Source organism: Kryptolebias marmoratus, linkage group LG13 (assembly GCF_001649575.2).
Source record: "Kryptolebias marmoratus isolate JLee-2015 linkage group LG13, ASM164957v2, whole genome shotgun sequence".
Classification (NCBI taxonomy): Eukaryota; Metazoa; Chordata; class Actinopteri; order Cyprinodontiformes; family Rivulidae; genus Kryptolebias; species Kryptolebias marmoratus.
In genome coordinates, this window is record NC_051442.1 from 14202974 (window position 1) to 14221852 (window position 18879).

The window sequence follows — 18879 nt, forward strand, 5'->3', positions numbered from 1 at the left end:
GCCCTAGGGGCAGTCACCCCCAAACTGGAGCAGTGGCTACAACAGATCCCAGGAACAACATCAGACATCTCAGTCCAGAAATGTGCAGTTCTAGGCACAGCCAAGATACTGCGCAGAACCCTCAAGCTCCCAGGCCTCTGGTAGAGGACCAGAGCTCAGAGGATGAAACAAAGACCACCCGCGGAGGGTGAGAAGGGAATTTTTTTTTTTTATATATATATGTTTTTTGCATTTCCCCTAATTGTATTCGTATATCCTAAATTTAAAAGGGAGAATTTGGTCAACTTTATTGTTTTAAAGCGAGGGAGAACGGACTGTACTGCTTTCGTACGCCTCACATGAACAGGACTCTCCTTAAAACCCACTTTATTTAGTAACGGAAGTTTTCAGCCAATAATAGAAGATTGCCATACTTTTCCACCAATGGGAAGTTCCGATGTTCCCGGTTTTCCAGTAAGCGCGAAGGGGATTGGATAAAAGGGCGCAGGGAAGGCGGCTCCCAGCGGTGTAAGTGGATTTGAGGGGCTTGGAAAGAAAAACAAGGACGCTAGGAACATCTCGTTTCGGAAGGTGAGGAGCGAATGTGTTATTTAAAAGTTTGCGGAGTGGGTCGAAGACTCGCACAGCGGCTGTGGTGTTACATTGAACTTGCTGAGCGAAACGGTCACGATTTTAACCACCAACAGCCATCTGTTGTTGGTTGCATATCAATCAATCAACCAACTAAGAACTAAACCAACCACCCCGTTGTAGACGCCGGGCTTTTTCACGTCACTTAAAATCAATTCAGCGTAGCTCACGAGTTGTAACAATGGATAACTAAGTCCGTTTAAGCTAGCCCTTTGTGGTTATTTTCAGGTGTTTAATCGTTAACGTTAGAGTTAGCTAAGCTAGTTAGCCACAGCCTGATTCCCACTGGAGAAGACTGTACCGACGCTGCGGAGGAGTCAACATGGCAGGACAGTCGGCAATGCTTCGGGGGGGGCGGGGTTTGACAGTGGACTCCCTTTGGAGCAGAACAATTCGGGTTTCTCTCGTCGTTTTGTTTCGGCCCGGGTCCAGCCTTGAAACGCCGGTTAGCAGGTCGAAGCTGAAAGCGAGACGCCGTCAGACTTTTAAGTTTTAAAAGGACTCCTGCTCGTGAGCTCACTTTCCCGGAGACACCGTTTGTTTGTTTGTTTGTTTGTTTGTTTGCTAAAATAATTATTAAACAGCTCAACAACAACACGAACCGTGCTCTATGTGGTGAGATCACGGTGTACGACAAAAACGACGCTTTTATAAGTTGGAGAGTTTTTGACATATCATCAATTCACCTCCCCTTTTTCTTTCTTTGAACACTGTGCACAAGTCTTAAATCTTCCCTCATATCTTTTTATATTTTGTTTCCAATAAACCAGATTTTCTGGTGGTGTTTTAAAATCAACTTTTCCAGTCCAGTACCTGACCATTTAATGGTGGGGAAATTTGTAAAGCCCTTTGAACTCTGACCTATGCATCATTTACCTTTTTAGAAAAGACCCAATTTGTGTCTTTTTTTTTTTTAGTTGACTTTATGAAGCATACCAAAAAGTTACCAATAAGGTGTTTCCTAAGGAGCTATTACCTGAAAACTTGACATCCAGTGTTTGATCCACTGAAGGCTGGTTCATCTGTCAGAAATCCTTTTTCTTGTTTTCATATATCTTTTTAAGTTGTGACAATAAAATACATTCAGAAAATCACACACAAAAACCAACAGGTACAACAAAACAAAAGTAACTAACTAACACATAGAAATGCCACAAGATGAAAGATCTGGTGAAACTTAAACTGAACTCTAATTAAAAGACTGTGTTGAGAAAAAAATAAAATGTGTGAAAGACTTTCAGAAGGCCTGAAGAACCAATTGATCAAGATCACTTTTAAAAGATTAGAAGAAAGTCTTGCTTTTTGGTTGCAGAATAATATATTATTATTATTTTACTTAAATTGGCCTTGGTCTGTGTAAACATGTTAGAAATGTGTTGCAACAAGACATTTCACCAAGGTGTGAGATCTGTACACCTTTCTTTGTGTGTTTCTATTGGTCATTTCAGATCTAAAATGAACTGATAACATAATTTCAGGTTTTGCGATTTATCACAGTCACTGAAAACATTGTCTGATGGAGAAAGATGTGGCGGATAGATCTTTGTAACCTATAATAGAGCTGCTGTCAGCAGACTGCAGTGTGGTGACGGCAGACTGAACTGATTTCAGAATGATGAACCGTATCTTTACTCAGTTTTGTGTTTTTTTGTTTTCTAGGTGTGGTTTTGGGGAGGGTATGGAGCACCCTGCACACAGAGGGGAGACGATGCCCATTGGACTACATGACAGGTAATGTAGAACATCTCCTCTTCTCTCATTTCCCAATCCATTGTATATATGTTTTTATTTGTTTGTTTGTTTTTTTTTAATCAAAGCCATTTCACTTTATTAGCTCACAAAATGTGCCAGTCGGGAGCCGTTCTGTATTCAATCTGTTTGAAAACATTTACCAATATCCTTTTCTTGCAACGAAACGGCAAAATTTGGTTGGCTTTGAAAGAAGCAGCTTCTGACAGAGTATCAACGGTGAACCATCCCTAAACTATAGAGCAACACTTACTTACCAAGGCCTGGTATCAAACTGAGTTAGGAATTTGTGTTCATCTGGAACGATGTGTTGAATGGAGTAATTCTTGATTAAACTGAAAGGCGTTGTTGTGCACACACCAGGACTGAGAAGTAGTACCAAGAGTTCCTCCAGTTACTTGGAAACAAATTAAGTGTTTCTGCTGAAAGTTATCAGATCCTTCAGTGCTGAAAACGCATCTGTCTAATCTCTACTAATTTGTCACCATTTGACTGCAGTCAGTTCAGAGTTTAATAAGCTTTGTATCCACTTTTAACTTAGCACCACTACTGGATAATGTTACTCAAATGACTTAAGTCTCTTCAACGTAACTGAATGTAGAAGCAGAGTTGCACACAACAAGGGTTGATTGTGTGTTTTTTTTTTTTGCATGCAGAATAAAAATGATTTACATAGAGGTTTAAATTTTCTCCCTGGATGTTCCCCTACTTGCACCTCATTAAAACCACAATTGTGCTGGCTCGTACTCCGTTGTGAACACAAACATTGTTTATATAATGCTACAATTTTTACAGTTCCTTTCACAATCCAAAACTTTGTCATATTTTCTGGGGAAATTCCAATCTCATTAGAGTAAAGTATTCTATCTCCTCTAGAAATGTAGAAAGTAATTTTATTGCAAGCAGTGCCATTGTAACTAAACACATAAATCTACTGGTTATATAAAATTATTGATGTGCTTTTTAAACTTAATTTTCCATAATTTCATACAACACACAAGTGTTTGTATTTTAATTTTTACCCAGACCTTTGACTTGGTGTGTTTATGTGAATATACAAAACCAATTTTTGAAAACAAAAAAAACGCCTCACAAATGTAAGGGTTTTCTCCCTTTCAAAATAGTTTGACTGCCAGAAGATGTATTGTAATGTTCCAGTGTATTACATATACTACCGCTGTCAATCATCCTTGACAAGCATAATAAACAGCAAAAATAGCATTGTATTTCTGTTTAATAATTATTTCTGGTTACAACCACCATTTCATTCTCCAGTTTGATGTGTAGCGGTGTAATACAATTGGCATAACTAGCATAAATAAACTCTCTATACAATATAAGCAGAGTCTTTTTGAGGCTTGAAAACTAGTTTTGCATATATTTATGTCTGTTTATGAATAAAGGAACTGGCAAAAACTGATGGCATGGGTGGAATATTTTAACTTCAGCTCTTTGCGGCTTCAGTTTCAGGGCTATGCAGTAGGTGTAGGTCTGCGGTTCGGGAAATGGGCTTTGGTCAAAGTCTGCTTGTCCTACTTCTATTGTAATTAGAAGAGGGAATAACAGCCAGGTGCTGCTAGTCAACTGTATGTGATGAACTGATCATCAGGAGGCAGAAACCTCAGAGCAAAAATTAAAAGTGAAATCAGTTTTCATGTCTGGAGCATTCGGGTGTTAAGGGGCATATTTCACAGCAGACATTTTGACTTGCAAAGTAAAGCAACCACAGGTGTATTTGTACACACTATCTGTGATGGCAATGGCGGCAGCGGCAGCAACAGCAGGAATTTACCATCCTGACAATGCCTCTTTTCGCATAAAACCTGAAGTCTACAATACTACATGCGGTAAAGTGATTGTGGAAGATGAGTTTTTACATTTTATCTCTGCCAAGATAAAAACACTGCCGCACGATGACATTGTTTTGTTGGCTACAAACAATTTCTCATCTGACTGGATTGAAGAGTCCAAACGTCTCCTGTATGAACTGTGCCCAGCAAAGCAGCGTAACATCAAACATAAGGGCGCACAGAAAGACGTAAATAATGTGAAGGACTGCTTGAAGCTGTTAAACGAGCGTGGTGAGAATATTCCCCGTTTTGTCTCGCACTACCTGGACGACCTTCCACCTGTTGGCTTCGGCAGCATTGATGCCTCGGCTCTGCTCGGTAGAATGGAGCGTCTAAGCCAGGAAGTCTCTGTGCTAAGAGGAGCTATGGAAGCTCAGGCCACTGTGAGCGAAAATCTTGGACGAGCGACGGTGAATTTGGAGCGCCGGCTGACGGATATTGAAACACCTCATGAATCTAGTCGGACTAACGAACCCGTGAATGGATCGACGCAAGCTGAGGCGCAATTGGAAGGGCTACGTGGAGAAGATGCTAAACGGCAGCAACCAGAAGACGCTTCCAATCAACAAGTCCTGTCTCTGGCTTGGAGTACTGTTTTGAGGGAAGGGAAGCCAAAGCCCCAGAAACCCTTGAAGGGAGCCGTGTCACTGGGACATGGAATACAAAATCGTCGAAAGCGGGAGCAACGCAAAGGAGGAATTATTGGCACTGGCACAGCGAGTAACATCCCAGTGATTAAAACCAAGCTGGTAAGTGTCTTTGCTACGAAATTCTCTCCCGATCTCAATGCTGACACTCTACGTGCCTATCTGACAGAGAAACTGGGCCAATCGGTGACATGCAGGAAGATAGACTCGATGCATAACCGATTTAGCTCGTTTCATATAACTGCAGAGTGTTCTGAAGTTACAGAAATGTATGATCCAAAACTCTGGCCATCGGGTGTGTATGTGCGTCGCTACTTTGAGGCGCGCAGACCAAAAAATAACAGTATCCGTTTGGCTCAAACATCAGAGACTGGTGTACTGCAGCAAGAGAACGTATCTGCATCTGTAGCATCGCAGATGAGCAACGGCCACGCAGATTCTGATCAATAAATGAATGGTATTAATATTGTGTCATATAATGCGCGAGGTCTGCGTGTTGGACACAGTGAAACAGACAGAGCGCGTCGCTTTGTGGTGGACAAATTACTGGAGACTTGTGATGTACTGTGTGTGCAGGAGACATTCTTAGCTAAACAGGACCTGGAGAAGCTGAACTGCATACATAAAGACTTTTATGGCGCTGGTGAATCCACTACCGACCTTAGCACCAGAATAATTCGGGGAAGGATAGCCGGTGGTGTTGCAATATTGTGGCACAAAAAATATGATCAGCTGGTTAATGTGATTAGATTGGATGTGGATTGGGCCATTGGACTTAAGCTCACCTGTGGAGATAAAAACTTTATTGTTCTGAACATATACACACCTTATGAATGTCTTCAAAACGAAGATGAATTTCTTAATAGACTGTCTTTTATTATGTCTTTTATACAAGATAATCCATCTACTTGTTTTTTTATTGTGGGGGATTTAAATGCAGATGTCACAGATAATCATTCTATATTTGCTAAGCATTTAATGCAATTCTGTCTCAACAATGGCTTAATTCTTTCTAGTAAGGTGCTTTTGCCTAATGACAGTTATACCTATATTAGTGATGCATGGCATACAACCTCATGGTTAGATCATTGTATCTGTACAGCTGATGCTCATGACTCCATCCAGGGCATTCGTGTCAACTATGAATTTGCCACCAGTGATCATATACCATTTTCCTTATGTGTAACCATGAATTCCATACCTTCTGTTCTGCTTGCAGACTATAATACAAGCATAGGAAAAATAGCATGGGATAACTTGACTGACAAAGATCTATCAGATTATTGTTATCGAACGAACAACATGTTTAGCAATATATACTTGCCAAAGGGAGCAATCTCGTGCCGTGATATGAATTGTAAAGACCCCCAACATGGTATTGAGTTATGTACCTTGTATGAGAATGTTGTGAAGTCCCTCCTTACCTCAAGCAAGCCACTGCATAAAACCAGCTCACATAGCACCAAGCCAGGCTGGAACGACTATGTAAGAGAACATCATGCAGAGGCCAGAAGGGCTCTTAAAGCATGGGTTGATTCAGGTAAACAGAGACATGGCCCCTTGTTTGAATACAAAAAACAAGCAAATGCTAATTTTAAATATGTTTTAAGATTTATAAGGAGAAATGAAAATACTATGAGGTCTGACTCTCTTGCTAGAAAGTTAGGAAATAATAATGTTAAGGACTTTTGGAAAGAAATAAAGAAAGTAAATAACTGCAAAACATCACTTCCAGCTACTATTGACGGTGTTAGTGGTGTAAAAGAAATCACTCAGTTATGGAAGGAGCACTACAGTGCACTGTTTAATTGTGTCAAAAGTGACACTTTTGAAATGAAAAGTATTCACAGTAATGAGAATGTGAACGTATCCCCACAAGAAATATATCATGCAATTGTGACACTGAAAGACAACAAGGCCTGTGGGATGGATAACATTTCCTCCGAGCATTTGAAAAATGCAAGTAAGAAACTTTGCGCATTACTTTCTATGTGTTTCACTGGCTGTCTAGTACATGGTCTGTTACCTATTTCAATGTTATCTGTCATTTTGGTACCAATTATTAAAGATAAAGCAGGTAAGATTAGCTCTTTGGAGAATTATCGACCCATAGCTTTAGCTAGTAGTCTGTCGAAAGTTTTAGAAAGAGTCCTTTTAAATAGGCTGGAAGAGTTTCTCTTGACCTCCGATAATCAATTCGGTTTTAAACCCAAACATGGCACAGACATGTGTATTTTTGCACTACAGGAGATTTTAGACTTGTATAATTTGCACAACACTACAGTATTTATGTGTTTTATTGATGCCTCTAAAGCATTTGACCGTGTGAATCACCAAAAACTGTTCGGCAAGTTAGAAAGCAGAGGTGTACCCAAATATCTAATTAGAATTCTGGTCTACTGGTATGGTCAACAATCAATGTTTGTAAAATGGGCCAACACAATGTCTGATTCGTTTAAAGTTGGTAACGGAGTAAGGCAGGGAAGTTTACTGTCCCCTTACCTTTTTAACATCTACATGGATGAACTATCAACGCGCCTGAATTGTTGTAAAACAGGCTGTATAGTTGGTGACCGCATAATCAATCACCTAATGTATGCAGATGACTTGGTAATCTTAAGTCCATATAGTGCTGGCCTTCAACAACTATTAAGGGTCTGTTCCCAATATGGTTGTGACTTTGACATCAAATATAATGCTAAGAAAAGCAATGTTATGATTGTTAGAAGTAGGGCAGATAAGCATCTGATAACCCCTGACTTCTCTTTATCTGGCATTGTCCTCAACAGATGCAATGAAATTAAATATTTGGGACATTACATAACTGATGACCTGTCTGATGATTGTGACATTCGTAGGCAGTATTGTATGATATATGCACAAGCTAATACTTTGGTCAGAAAGTTTAGTATGTGTTCATCCTCTGTGAAGATAGCTCTTTTTAAAGCTTTTTGCACTTCACTTTACACGGCCCATCTGTGGCGAAGATACAACAAAAGTAGCCTGCAGAAACTTTATGTGGCCTACAATGACGGCATGAGGCTCCTACTCAGAGTGCCTAGATGGAGCAGTGCTAGCCATATGTTTGTACATAATGATGTTCCCACATGTGCAGCTGTGCTCAGGAATCTCATGTATAGATGTATGTGTAGATTATCTGTGTCATGCAATAATATAATTGCAATTTTAGTAAATCCTGTTTTTAGTACAGTGAGATTTTTCTCAAGATTGTGGAAACATTGGTGTCATCATTTATTTGTGACTCAGTGAATGTCATGTTTATTTTATTATTTTTCTCCTATTTATCTTTTTTTTTTCTTACCTTTTTTATGGACCTTTTGGTCTGGAATAAAGATTGATTGATTGATTGATTGTACAAGCTGAATGTTGATCATTGACCTTCGCCAAAGTGGTATGTTTTCGGGAAGCGCTTGTTTTGTCTGTGCACAAGATTACTCAGAAAGTAATAAAGAGATTTGGATGAAATTTTTCAGGAAATGTTGAGGTCGTTACTGAGAAATGATTACATTTTGGTGACCGGTATCACGACCCCCGGTGGTTTGCGCTCTCAGAGTGCTTCTAGTTTCAAGATGATGTGTGGAGTTTCATTCAAACAGCAACTCATTTTAAATAGAAGTGGTAAACACTCAAAACTGTTGCCAGTCTGCTCAGGAGCGGACCTTCGTCAGGCCAGACCACCTGAAAATACAAGTGAAGACCAGATATTATAGTCTGGTACATAAAACCAAACACTTGACAGAAGATGTACTTTTTTATGGTAAATTTCAAATTATATCATCTGATTTATTTAATCCTAACTTCTCCTGTTTTTCTGAGATCTGTACAGCCACTGGTTGCGTCTCTTAAAGACTGTGGTTTGTCCACACATTCAGTGGTTTTAGTATTACAGATGAGTCTGACTGTACTCTATTTACTGTGCCCATGTTATTACTTATACCACACAATTAGAGCTTGCATGGCCTTTAATGACATTACAGGCGTTTAAGAAATGCTGTAGCTGCAGTAATCTTAGTGTACTGTGTCAGTGCGCTTGTTGCCGTGTGCGTGGCTTCACCATGTTGTTGGCGTTTAACTGAATCTGTCACAGCTATTATCATAATGACCGTATAGTGTAGCCATATAGCCACAAACAGCGATGGCTTTGTCACCCCAGGAATGCAGCCATAATCGGCGATGGACTCGATCTGTAGGAAGCGTTATCGGATCTTTTGCAAGCAAACTCCTGTAGCTATCTTTGAGTTTGTATACGCACTTGTCTAAGCGGCTACATATTAAAGCCCACTTTATCAGAGACTCTATTCAGTGAGGAAATGTTGAATCTGTTGCACAGCCCTGTGGAAGTGAGGAAAAGCTCATTTTACCATGGGACTGCTTTGTGATTTATAGGAATGTTTCATGACACAATAAGTGACAATACTTCACTTTAGATCTTTACTGGTTTTAGGTGTTTCTATTTTGTGGATGACTAAATGAAAAAATGACATGCGTATACTGTGTTTTTAAATTTGCATTGTATACATTTTAAAATTTTGTGCATCTCGCCCTCTTATCTTTGAATTCAAAGCTTTGTTGTAAGTCTCTCCTTTTCAACAAGGTGGCACTGTTGCTCATCTGCTGGATGTTAAGTCTTTGAAAAGGTGATGAGAAGGCAGGGCTTTTCTTCGCCCCCCCTCCCCTCCTGCCATGAGAGAACTGTGAATGCAGCAGGGCAAGTAGTCGCGTCGAATGCAATCTATTGGCTTCCCGGTGCTGCTGCTAGAGTCACAACCCTGACTGTAGCCTGCGCCGCCTTTACCAGTGTATTTGTGTAGTTGCTGGTGCCGCCGCTGCTCTCCCTCCCCCCCACCCCCCACCCCCTTTTTAAATGGTGTGGGCAGAGTGGGATGGAAGACTGCATTGGGAACCTTTTCATGGAAATGGTCTTTGCTGTTGGTACTGCTGAAGCACCATTCTGGTGACACCAACATGCCGTTGAAATGGAAAAGCGGTTCTCCCGTCAGCTGGAAATTCCCAGTGCCAGTTCTTAAGACATCCAGGTCCTCACCCCTTTCGCCTGCCTACATGTGAGTAAGAGCTCAATGGCTACCACGTTCTACAACCTTAGCAGTGTATTTGGCGATGGCTTCCTCGGCTTATTTCTGACATTTCTGTGTAAATTCAGGTTGTGTATTATTTTATGCTGTAACCCCGGGGTTAGGCAGAATGCGACTGAGCCCTGTTGTGTGTGTGACAAGGGATTTTCCTTGTCCAGCATGAATTTTATGGCTCCACGGCAGTGCTCGTTTCCTTAGTAAAAGGGCTTGTTTTGCTGCTAGCCCGGGCATGTCAAGCACCACATCCCTAACTCCTGCCCTCTTCCCATGGCTATGTTTATTTGGGATCTGGGACTCAGCAGCTTGGGAGGAGCCTGCCTTTGTCAGAATGTCTGACATGCCCTGGTTTAGAAGCTATTGTCATCTGCCACTGTTCAGGAGGGGGGGAAGGGTAAAAAGCGTGTGCTTCACACATCCTCTTAGCCTTATTCTAGAGCCCCTCTTTTATTTATTTATGGTTTTTAAACCTAGCTTTTCCTTTCTGAAAGCAAGACTCAAATTTTGAAGAGAAAAGGGCTAAAACAGTTCTTAAGGCAACGTATTAACTGAGCTAACTGATTGCCTACAGAAAATTTTACAAGCTAGAGGCGCTTACTTGGATGGATTTTTACCAAATTGGATTTCTGCAGTCTCTAGTTATCTTGTAGTTTTGCTTATGAGCTTAAGAGCTTAACTTGGATAATTTTATACAAATGTTTTTAAGTATCTCTGTATTCACAATAGGAAATGTGGTTTTTATCTGCTTTTTGTTCAGTTAATGCAGGTGATTGCTAATTGTAAAATATAAAAAATAAAAGAATACAGCGTGAGCGCACGTATGCTTTAAAAATTGACTATCAAACCATTGAGAAGTCTGAACTAAATAGTTTACCTTTTAGGTCCAAGAGACAATTGATTTGTCACTGAGTAATTATAGATTTAGGCCTTGTTTCTAAAGGGGAGTTAAGATCTTATAAGTTATTCCCATTAATTCCCAGAGTCTCGGAGGCCAATCAACTATTTATCTCCATCAGAGCAGCTGGGTGTTCAGGGCTTTTTCCAAGGGCAACTCAGTGGTTGTAACGGTTATCTGGCAAGCACACTTTTCATTTTCTGACAGTCTCTAAATCAAACCAGGAAGTTTGTAATAATTAAAACTTTAATACAATTTGAACATTTAAATTGATGGATGGCTCTATAAAGTGAGTTATAAATTGTCTTAAAGTTCTGGAGTAATAAATTTGTAACAGTGAATAATTTTTTTTTTTTTTGGGTAACTTCTAATTTTGCCTACTGATAGTTCGCCGTGTAATTTTTTTACTGTCAGCAGTGTTGTTAATCATTTATTATTCTGGTGTGATAAAGCGCCGTCAAAATACAACACACATGAAAACAGTTGTGTTAAAAACTGCACGTCTTTCACCAGCATCGATTTGACTTTGACGCTCAAACCCCCTTTATTCTGAAAGTCCGTATCAGCGCTGGTTTCTTGTCCCGGCCCGGCATTAATTGTCAGAGGCTGTAAAGTTTGTGTACACGCTGCGCTCTCGCTGTTTTCATCACTTGACATTGTGCGAGCGCAAGGAGAGGATCTTCACACCAGCCTGTCAGCAAGTCTTTTAGAGAGCCGTGACAACTCCTCCTAAGAAGTTACAAGCATGAAAGTACATCAAGTTGACTTAAGTGGCTGCGGACAACGTTCTCGAAGCAGATCATGCGCACACAATGGCTAGTGAAGTGTGCTCGGGCATGGAAATGCCATGTTACTCTGCTCTGTTGCTTTGCCCCACCAGGCCACTTGCTATTTTAAAATGTGAGCACTAAGCTGCGTTTTAGGCAGGCTGATATCGGGGCCCCCAATTATAGGTTGGCCTGTGGTCAGGGAGAAGTCGCTCTTAATAAACCTGCTGTCTATTTGGACCAAGGCGTGTTTAACCTGGTGGGCTGCTTTGGGTTTTTAAAATCTTTGTTTTAAGCAGCAGGATAATGATGTTTGATAATGTTTTACTGATGGTGATGAGCTTTGTGTTTTTTGATACCATCTGAATCGGTAAACTGACATTTTGTTGACTTGTTAATTGGCCGCATTAACTTTGTTAATTCAACTGAACGGGTCACACATTAAATTAGGAAAAATGATTTCAGACAAATATAGGTGTTTGTTTTTTGTTAGTTTTTTCTCCCCTTTTTTGATGAAGTTTGAAGCATATCTGGCATGCTTGTTAAAAAGATATCTTGAACACAGTGACACATTTTCTACATATCAAAGATGCTCCGTTTGAACTGACAGTTCTTAAACATTTGGGTACTCACTGAACTCATCGTTGAAAGATGCATTTTCTTTTTAAAACTTGAGGAGATCAGTGGTCTAGAGATTGTACAAGGGCCTCTTCTGGCCCCTTGGCTCTAGCCAGTGTGAAGACTGTGTAATTATAATTTGTAATCTATTGGGTTTTATTTATTTAAACTCAAGTAGTCAGGAACAAGTGAGTGAATGTGGTTTCTTTCTTTTTTACAGTGAACAAGTAGCTTTACATATGCTGTCTTGAAGGCTTTAGAGGTTTTTTTTTTTTTTCCAGTCAGATCTGATGCATTTTTGTTGCGCTTCACCTTTTGTGTGAAAGTCTAAAGGTAAAATGGGGAATGAAGTTGGTCTGTTGCTAAAGTGCCTCTTGGCTAGCAACGAAGGTAGTCACAAAGCCAAGTTGGTGTGTATGTATGATGTAGGAGGTGAAACCTGCTGTTGTCACTCAGCTGATTCTGAGAAGTCGTCTTACTGCGTGCAATAAGGTTGGACAGCATCCATTTTTGGATCCCCTTTTTTAAACCCCCCCCCCCCCCAAAACATCACGGACCAAAACAATTTAACAGTGAATGTCACTAACAAAAAGGGTCAAAGTAACAGAATCAACGTGTCACATCTTTAAGCTGTTGTTTAGAAATGCCACTGCCAGATATTGGCCTTATTAGGCTGTGCAGGGGAAGGCAGCAGGCTTAGGGCTCTTTCACAAAATGGTTCAGCAAAATGGCCTCTGGCTGTTTTTTTTGTTTTGTTTTGTTTGTTTGTTTTTTTAAACAAAAAAGAAAAATCACACTTGGATCCAGCCATGTTCCACATAGATTGGAACTTTCAGGAATGAAGCAAGCGGCGTGGAACTAAACGAGGCGTGGAGCACAACACAGTCTTGTATCGTTATTCAAAACTTGACAAATTAACTCGTTTAGTGGTTCTATTTAAGGTTAACTTTTTTTTGTTGCTGCTGTGCGTCATCATCGATCTTCCCTCATTAATAATTGTGTCCGTCTTGTTTAATCTTGCGACCTGGTCGTCGCACAGACCGTATGTCCTCACCGTATCACACTGACATCGACAGAAGTTCTGCCACTGCAGACCCTTTTTTAAGGCATCTTATCAAGTGATTTAAATAAACTTGTTAATGTCAGAAATTACTCGTGCATCGGTCGCGATGCAAACGAGTCGAGATCAATACAAAGAAGTTGTTTGTACAGTACACTGCACTTAAAATGCATCGCTATCAATAAAGTCCCCCCTCTTTAACGGTAGGTGCTGCTGCAGAGAAAATGATGCAACTGTACAACAGAAATGGCACTAGAAGAAGCCATGCAGGAAATGCATTAATCTGTTGCGATTTTTCAAAGCCATTTGAGATACGCCAGGATTTGTTATCACCATGTTGCCGTCAAGTCGTAGTAAGCTCTGCTCCTGTTTTGGTCATTCAGCAGGACCAAAAGGGAACAAACCTTTTTAGTGTCTATAAGAGACGCCTAACATGAAACAGAACTGTTTCCCATGCCTGTTTTGATTCCTGTCAGATTTTTAGCTCTTGTCATATCGCTTTTTTTCCACTCTTTGTCAGGAATGTAATAGAAAAGCAAATTGTTTTTAAAGCAAAATCTGAAAAGGGGGGAATAAAATTTTAAATGTCACATTTTTCAGTAAGCATGTTGTTTGTAGAAGTCTATCTAAAGTAAAGACATTTTATTTTGAAATCTATTATAGCAAGGTTTGGGAGATTGAGTCAGATTTGATTCCACAGAGAGGCTGAACAGATATTGGTAAAAGGAAAGCTTTGAAACTCTGTTGCAAGGAAGCGTCACATGTCTCATGCGGCTGTAAAGTCATTCTGCTGCTCTGAAACCTACTTTGCTGCTAAGAGAGGATTATTGTAGTCCCTGGAGGTAAAGAGCTCAGTCGTTCACCTGTTTACACTTCTGTAGAATGTTTTATATCACATCAAGAGTAATTTTTTTGTAGTAAGTTACAGAGTAGATCAGTTTGAGAATAATCACGGCTGACGTCCGACAGAATACAAGCTGGGTTATTTCACTGGAATTTTTTTGATTTGCTTGAGTTTGAACATAAATGTTTGATAAACGAACCATTTTTGTTCTTAAAAACGTATAAAATTGTGCACTTTTACTTAATATAGCCCAGTATGTGTCATGGGATGTGATGGCAGAGAGTTTGAACCTAATGACCGTTTGTCCATTGTTTTTCCAAAGTGCAGCAAAAACGGAACAAATCTTAAGTGTTGGCTTCTCGAACTGCAATAACATCCTGCGTAGAAAGTGATCATGAGTGATATGTTCTCCAGATGCCAGGTTTGAAGTTGTCTGATTGCCGTGAAGTGTTTCATTAAACGCGACAAAACCAGCTTTATTTGTTTTGCACGACATCGACGAGACATTAAAAGATGCCATCCTGTCAGACACGCTGGCTGCTGCTTCAGACGTCTTGCATCGGGTAATCGCGTGTGTGTGTGCGCATGCATACGCACACTCGGCAGCTGAAGATGTGCGTTGTTGGGGAAAGAAATTTTGAGCTCTTAATTTACCTGCCCTTTGGAACAGACATTTAGTTCCCGCTGATTTGTGGCCGCTTCGCAGAGACGGCAACAGCTGTCCAGGGATCATTTTATTTTCATGAAAGGCCTTGGGAGAGAACACACAGTCTGTCTGGCAGAGCATCAAGTGGGTTTACTCAGGTGAAACTGTCATGTGTGAACTCATCTCGCTCTCAGACACACATCGTTCCATGCAGAGACAGACTGATATAAGGTAGGGCCAGAAAACGTTTGATCAGTTAGTATTTATACTGTATGATTAAAAAGTAAAACCGATTCTGCATCAGAGTTACTAAATTTCTATCTGGATGGGTTTTGGGGGAGAAAGATGGCAAAATAAAACCTCCTTAGTATCCATAAAATAAGCATATTATGACTATAGATGATTGCACCTCTGGCTCAGTTGCAGTTTTTCCATCTGCCCTAATGGCAAAGTATTCAGCCAATAATTGTGTTGCAGGAATTAAAACTGGATTGGGGAGAGGGAGAAAAAATTGTGGCCTTATCTCAGCAGAATTTCACAAAACGTCTTATCCACAGAGAAAATTGTGACCGGTCAGAACATATCGTTTACCCTTCCTTTTTATTTGCAGTATTGTGTTTGTGTGTTGGGGAGAGCTTTCAGAGTGGTGTAAAGTTTCCCGTTTTTCTCAATAAAAAGCTCAATCCCTGGCATTTTTTGTTTTTGGTGATTTAGCAGGCTGTATGTCTGAGGAATGAAGCTGCTGAATGTTCTAGTTGTCCAGCAGCCGTTTTTATTGAGGTGTATTTTAGCTTTATTTAGTCCAGGGTAAGACTGTGTTGCATTATTTTATTTTAGTTTTCTTATACGCCCGTCATAAAACGAGACATATTATAGTCTGGCACCGTTCATCTATTTGTGGACACTTTCTTGTCCGACGTCTAACGCTACAACCGTGTAACGTAGGAATGTCAACCTGCATAGCTGCGGACCTAATGGATCTGGAGTGATCCCTACAGATTTCAAGGTCATGGTGTCAAAGATCAGTCACAGGTGATTCCCCCTTGTTAAAACTTTGTCTTTGCTTCAGCTTCAAATCCAAGTCGCATAGAAATGTTAAACCCTTTGTTCCCCAGATCGTGCCTACTGAGAGGCGTATTTATGCACCATTTGTGGCACTCTTGTTAAAATCTATTTTTACTGATGAAAACACATCACCTTTAAGTCTTGCAGGGTTGTGGCACTGGAACGTACAGTATTTCGCCCTGCAGTAAGTAACATTAGATGTGTTCATCCTGAGGCTGGTCAGAATGCAGCTTCGCCACATTTCTGTGCTCATTTCTATATGCAGATATAGAAACCTGCAATAAACACAGTGGATTTTCAGTGTTTTTATACCTTTTTTTTTAATTTACATTTATACTACCAGATTTTATTGAAGCATAAAAGAAAGAATTTTATTAATTGACGAGGGACCACTTTCACCCAGTGTGGTTACTGTTTTCTAAAAGTGCACTTTAACATTTTCTTTTTTTTTTAAATCATTTTACTTCCATTTAAAGTTGCCATAAGTGCATCATCTTTCAGACAAACATTGTTCCATGCTGCATGGCCCGATGTGAGCTTTTGCATCCATTGTTTCCAATTCATCCTCATTTTGTAAAGTTTGAATGTACTGCACCACACTGCTGAATATCTAAACTCTGAGAATATGTATCGATGAACCCCTCCAAAAACATGACTTTTTATGCAGACGCTACATTTAACGTTTTGTAAGGCTGAGCTAAAAAACATGTTTCCAAAGAGGTTGTACACACTAAACATCTGGCCTTGGTGTATTTTACAGCTCGATAATTTGGCCCGCTCTCATGTTTTCAATAATATGTGCATTGTTACATGCTAATCTGCACTAATGCTTTTATTTGAGTAATTTCAAGCTCTGACAACAAGAGTGAGTGTCCGTTTTCTTCACGAAAAGCAGAACATTTCTGTTGGATGCTGTAGCTTCTGTCTCCTTTGTTTCGTTCTGGCAGCCACCAACACTCCTTTATGGTTTGGACAACCCACTCTCTCTTCGCTGCCTGTCCGACTTACCACCTGACGGGGTAAATGTACAAGTACATTGCCTGTGGTCTGTGTCAGTGTGATCGTGACTGCTGTTTGAACCATCCGTGTTTAGTAGTCTCCCGCTAGGCACAGTCCATTATCATCTCCTTGTAAAATGTGACTTCTTATTGATCCCATCTTCTTGTCATTTTAAGTCTTAAGTGTTGATGATCAAGACTTGTGTGTAACAGATGTTGGCTCATAGGCCTACCTAGGTTTCTTTACACTTTGTGAGAAGGTGTCCATTTCTCCCTTTGCTTTAATTTATCCTTTTGTTATTCTGCATGTCAGTGGAATGATAAATCATTCAGCCTTATCTTCTCCTAATGTTTATGCATCTGAACAATGGTAATTTAATGGTGACACCTTGGAGAAAGACCGAGGATGATTTTTTTTTTTTAAGTCTGCTGGAGTGTCCATGATGCATTGGTGTGGATATCTGACGCTATAGGCGGTGACACAAAACGTTTGATCAGCCTTTGTCGGCTCTGAGGTCACCTCTGCACATCCAAACTATGAAACAAAGTTTCTTTTAAAAGGAAAGGCTCTTTCCTCAATTCCACTCTTGCAGGCAAAATGAGTCACAATGAGGAATTTTTCAGTATTGAGTTATTATTTTCAAATTCTCCATCTCAAAAGCTTCAAAATGATACGAAGTTCGATGAAATTTGGCGAATATTTGCCTGGTAACAAGCTGGTTGGAAAATTTTAATTCTTATTGGTCTGGAGGGATGTCAATCAGGAATTCCATCCGTATAGTTAAAAAAGGAGAATGCCTAAGCTTCACAATAACGGCAAACATTACATGAAGGGATTTCCCAGCACTACGGCAGCCGGTCGATTTTAAAAATGGTCAATTTCAAAAGAAATTAAACTGATTAGAATTAAACAATCATTTCTAAAAATGTGAGAACTTCAAATTAAAGGTAACTACTAGGATCGCTACATGGTGTCTTTTGTGGACTTATTTTTACGAAAATCTCAAATACAGTAAAAATCAATATTCACTTTTTTTGCACTGCAGCCTGCGCTCGTGCTGACTCATCTTCCCAGCACGGGTCACAAATATTTTTGTTGAAATAAATGTAAAACTAACATTATGACTGTTAACAGAATTATGTAGCAGAAGCCAGACTGTGTCGTTCATAACATCATTTTCCAAACTTAAAATGACTCGAATTAAATATTCTAGTTTCATCAGATTTTTCTTTTCTTGTCACAAACATTACAAGAGTTAAGTAGTCAGTTTTTACTCCTCTTCTGTTTATCTTGCATACTTAATGAATCATACCAAAGAATAATGGAATAAAGAAAATCCAAATGTTGTTTTCCAATAACCAAAAAAAAAAAAAAAAAAAGTTGTCTGGAAGGTGTTTGAGTGGTAAAATAAAGCTCTGAAGAATTTAATTGCTCATTTAAAGTGGTTCATTTTGTGTGGTAGCATTCATATGCAAGTCTGATTTATAGAGTTAAAAGATTTATTCCAACCTAGTTGTATTAGGATTTTTTTTTTTTTTAGTTTTTGTTTGTTTTAAATATTCTGTATCCCCTCCAACACGGAAAAAAAGACTACTAGATGTACATATTTTCACATTTCATCGATTTATTTTTAACTTTACTGGGAGGGAGAAATGGAAAGTGCTTTTTGTCAAAAATAGTTTAGAGTATAAGATAATCTTCTGCCGCAGAAACGTGCAGCAAAGGACTCTGCAGCTTTTGTAGAAGCTTGTCTAACACTTTAAATTGCATTTCAAGAAAGTAAAGTCAAACCCTTTTAAGGCATATGGAACTTTTTTTTTCTTTTTTTTCCAAATGATAAAACCACTCAAAACAAATGTTCAGCCAGATCAGGATTTTGAATTACTTCATTATAAATAGTCTGTTTAAAATCCATTAGTCTCTTGCGTCTGACAAGCGCTGCCTGCTCGTGGGCCTGTTTGAAGACATGCATTTACTGCTGTGCTGAGCCAGACATTT

At 39.6% G+C, this 18879-nt stretch overlaps 1 protein-coding gene across 2 annotated transcripts in view; it reads left to right on the top strand.

Moving 5' to 3' along the window:
• Nucleotides 1-454: 454 nt before the first annotated feature.
• The window catches only part of klhl13 (kelch-like family member 13), a 32829-nt gene continuing 14404 nt past the window's right edge, over nucleotides 455-18879 (top strand). Inside the window, exons 1-2 of one of the 2 annotated variants that reach the window (XM_017431992.3) lie at nucleotides 455-570; nucleotides 2290-2361. In XM_017431992.3, the coding sequence (XP_017287481.1) occupies nucleotides 2309-2361 (53 nt within the window). In that variant the 5' untranslated portion in view covers nucleotides 455-570; nucleotides 2290-2308. Of the gene's footprint in view, nucleotides 571-2289; nucleotides 2362-9633; nucleotides 9961-18879 lie in introns of those variants that run through there. The other variant, XM_017431991.3, reaches the window with a different exon arrangement.